Below are 3950 nucleotides of genomic sequence, written 5' to 3' on the forward strand. Positions count from 1 at the left end.
AGTCATGTCTGTAGCTGGAGAAGGACAGGTGAAAAACAGGTGCAGGACATTGCCTGCCTTGTGTGTGGGGATGTAGCTGTTGAGTGTCAGGGTGAATGAGTCGAGAAAAGCGAGGAGGGAAGAAGAATGTAGCTTGTCAGAGGGGAGGTTGAAATCACCACGCACTGTCAGGGGGGAGCTATTGGAAGGGAAAGCACTAAGCAGTGAGTCCATTTCTTCCAGGAAGTCTCCTAGGGGACCAGGAGGGCGGTAGACAACATGGGGAGAGATGTTGACATCATGGGGAGAGAAACTTGAGGAAATCATCAAAAAATAATTCAAGTGACAGAAGTGGAATATTTTAGGAGGATAATTAAAAGTTGAGCAATTAAGAGTTAAGGACCAAGCTCAAGGACGTTTGGTGGACCTGGGATCCAGACTTTGGACATTCCAAACAGTGATCTAACACCTTAACCACTAAGCTACCACATCTCCCACAAAACAAGACTTCACAAACACACACATTGGGATGTTTAAGAGTAGCACCACTGAAAGACACAAACACACGTCTCACACACACACATACACACACAAACACACACACACACACACACAAACACACACACACACACGTAATAACACAGGGATTGTCAGATACTCACGTAAAACCTTTCTGTAGACATTGGGAGCCTGTGGTTTAATCTCCTGGATGTGTGTGGGAGGAATTTTTCCATCGAAGAAGTCACAACAGCAAGGCCCGACTTCTCCAAAAACTTTTTTAGCTTCTAGTGAGTGAGAGACAGATCAGGTGTTTCAGTCCAATTTAATAAAAACAAAATAAAATAAAAGTCAGATAAATTAATTAATCTTTCAGTTAATGATTACAAATAATCTAAATGTGTGATAAAATTCCTATTGATAGTAGGTCAAATCCATCTTAATGAATTGTGTGTATGTGTGTGTGTGCATGTGTGTGTGCGTGCGTGCGTGTGTGTGTGTCTTTGTGTTGCAGTGTGATCTGAGTTGCAGCCTTAACGTGTAATGTGTTGTCTATCGCCGAAGACTTCATGAACACACAGATTGGGATGTCGAGGAGTAACAACGTTGAAAGACACAAACACACACACACACACACACACACACACACACACATGTAATAAAACAGTGATTGTCAGATACTCACATGAAGCCTTTCTGTGGACAGTGTGAGCCTGTCGGTTTAACCTGCTGGATTTGTGTGGGAGGAATTCTTCCATTGAAGAAGACTTCTCCAATGATTTTTATAGCTTCTAGTGAGTGAGAGACAGATCAGGTGTTTCAGGCCAATTTAATCAAAGTTACAATAAAATAAGCATCAGAAAAATTAATTAATCCTTCCGTTAATAATTACAAATAATCTAAATGTGTGATAAAATTCCCAGCGAATGTAGGTGTATATACATCAAATCTATTTCAATACATTGTGTGTGTGTGTGTGTGTGTGTGTGTGTGTGTGTGTGTGTATACAAACTATTTTCAGTTCTACTATATAATTAATTGTATCTTGTTCTACATAAACAAATTTTGTAATAAACTCACCCTCAGTGTCTGAGTAGAGCACCATGATCAGGACGAAGCCCAGGACCAGAAACACACGATTCATCTTGATGTTCTCAGCAGGTGTGTGAAGATCTGATCTCTTTTCTCTCTCTAAAACCTTATTTGTTCAAATCTTTCCATCTAACAGCAGATTTGGCTCCTCCTTTGTACATCTACATGAATCTCTTCATCTCTCCGCATCATTGACTGTGCTGAAGATCTAGAACCAAGATTTCCCTATATGTTCTCTAACTCATGCTACAACACACATCACCCCCATCTTATCGCCATTGCATTGTCTATTTGCAGTCAAGTTTCACATTGACTATAAAGTACTATTATAAAACACTTAATGGTCTCGTGCCACAGTACCTGAGTGATCTTTTGTTTTTTTGTATTTTTTATGATGTGTCACACCTACTTCTATTAAAACGTACAGGATATTTGGTAGTGCCTCAAATACAAAAGTCTACAAAAGAGGGCAGAGCTTTTCCTTACACAACCACACAGTTATTGAACAGATTTCCAATTAGTGTTCGGGACTCAGACACAGTCTCAGTGTTTAAGTCCAGGCTAAAAACACATTTTTTTAGTTTAGATTTTTATGAATAGATTCCTTAGGTAAAAGAGCAGATCTGGGGGGGGGGGGGGGGGGGGGATAAAACTCTCTCCGTTTGATTATATTCAATCTTCTGGTAAACTGGGTGTCTGGATGTTGTCTGCACTTTATACATAATTTACATTGTCCATCACCTGATTACAATCATACCTAACAACACCCCCCCCCCCACCAAAAACTCTCCTACAAATGGCTAAAAAATGATCAGCAACCATTCCCCTATTTGTCATTAACTCACTAAGCACTGCATTGCTTTCCATATGGTTGGGATTTGAACTCACAATCTTCCTTAAAATCTTTTAACGTTTTATTTTTAGACATTTTCTCACTTCACAATAAACTCTGTGTTAATAAATCATGCAGTTCACTCAGTGGTGCCATAATAACTTTATTTGAATCTGCACTGCATTAAGCAACAATAACAACATTAAGTATCATAATAAATGGTGAAGAAATGGCTTTTAAAGTTTTTATTTCATGAAGCCTTTGTGTGTGTGCGTGTGCGTGCGTGCGTGTGTGTGTGTATGTGTGCGTGTGCGTGTGTTGCATCTCAGTTGCAGCATTAAGATTCATCTTGCTCAATGATGGCGACGTCACGAACACACAGGCCGGGGAATCTAGCAGTAGTAATACTGAAACACACAAACACACACATCAACACAATCTCATTACTCTCCTCTCATTTAGAAATAGATGTAATTTCATGTTTTTTCATTGTCAGATACTCACATGAAGCCTTGCTCTGGACAGTGTGATCCAGTCTTTTTAACATTCAAGATGTTTTTGGAAGGAATATTGCCATTGAAGAAGGTGAAACAGCAGTCCTCAGGGTTCGGAATACCTTTAGCTAAAACAAACAAGGTACAGGCAATGTGTAAAATTTATTTATTTTAGTCAAAAAGAAATTCAATTCAGGGAACATAACCTTCTTAAAGTATTATTATTATTATTATTATTATTATTATTATTATTATTATTATTATTATTATTAACAATAAAGATTATATTACTGTTGTTATATATATATATATTATTATTATTATTATTATTAATAATGATTATATTACTGTTGTTATATATTTTTTTCATATTATTATTATTATTATTATTATTATTATTATTATTATTATTATTATTATTATGAGTAGTAATGATAAAATACTTCTATTGAATAATAATAAACTGTAATGCATGTTTGATTATTGATTAATCATTATTCTAATTCTATCATTATCAAAATGTCAGGCAAAATTACTTTTTAGACACTTTTCTTTCTTTTTTTTTGTGACTCTTACACTAAATGTGCAAAGGATGCAGTTTTATTTTTCAAACATTATTTTTAATTTTTTATTTTTACACAACTTATGATGTACAGCTACATTTAAAATTGTGTAATAAACTCACGGCTAGCGTCTGAGTAGAGCGCCATGATCAGGACGAAGCCCAGGACCAGAAACAGACGATTCATCTTGATGTCCTCAGCAGGTGTGTGAAGCTCGGTTATCTTCTCTGTCTCTCTAACAGCAAATTTGACTGCATTAAGTTTAGTGGCTCGTTTTTATAATAGAAAGTCAGAGTTTCCCCACCCCCGCTAGACATGCCCCCTCATTTCTTCACTTCCTCCAGTCGAGCTGAAGATGGATTACAAAGATAAATCAAAACAACCGATCCATCGCACATCCTTTAAACATGTAACATACAATATCAAACCTATAAACATTTACGACTATAAAAATAATTAATTACATGTGTAAATACATACACACAGCAGTGT

At 36.6% G+C, this 3950-nt stretch overlaps 1 protein-coding gene across 1 annotated transcript; it reads right to left on the reverse strand.

Annotated features, from left to right (window-relative positions):
* Positions 1 to 2548: 2548 nt before the first annotated feature.
* LOC113656598 (C-C motif chemokine 4 homolog) lies at positions 2549 to 3741 on the reverse strand. The gene is made up of 3 exons (XM_027167913.2): positions 3581 to 3741; positions 2906 to 3023; positions 2549 to 2808 (listed from the first exon to the last, which is right to left on the reverse strand). Exons 1-3 carry the CDS (start codon positions 3642 to 3644, stop codon positions 2739 to 2741), a joined length of 252 nt encoding a protein of 83 aa, XP_027023714.2. The 5' UTR covers positions 3645 to 3741; the 3' UTR covers positions 2549 to 2738.
* Positions 3742 to 3950: the final 209 nt, after the last annotated feature.

The sequence above is a fragment of the Tachysurus fulvidraco genome, chromosome 17 (assembly GCF_022655615.1).
Source record: "Tachysurus fulvidraco isolate hzauxx_2018 chromosome 17, HZAU_PFXX_2.0, whole genome shotgun sequence".
Classification (NCBI taxonomy): domain Eukaryota; kingdom Metazoa; phylum Chordata; class Actinopteri; order Siluriformes; family Bagridae; genus Tachysurus; species Tachysurus fulvidraco.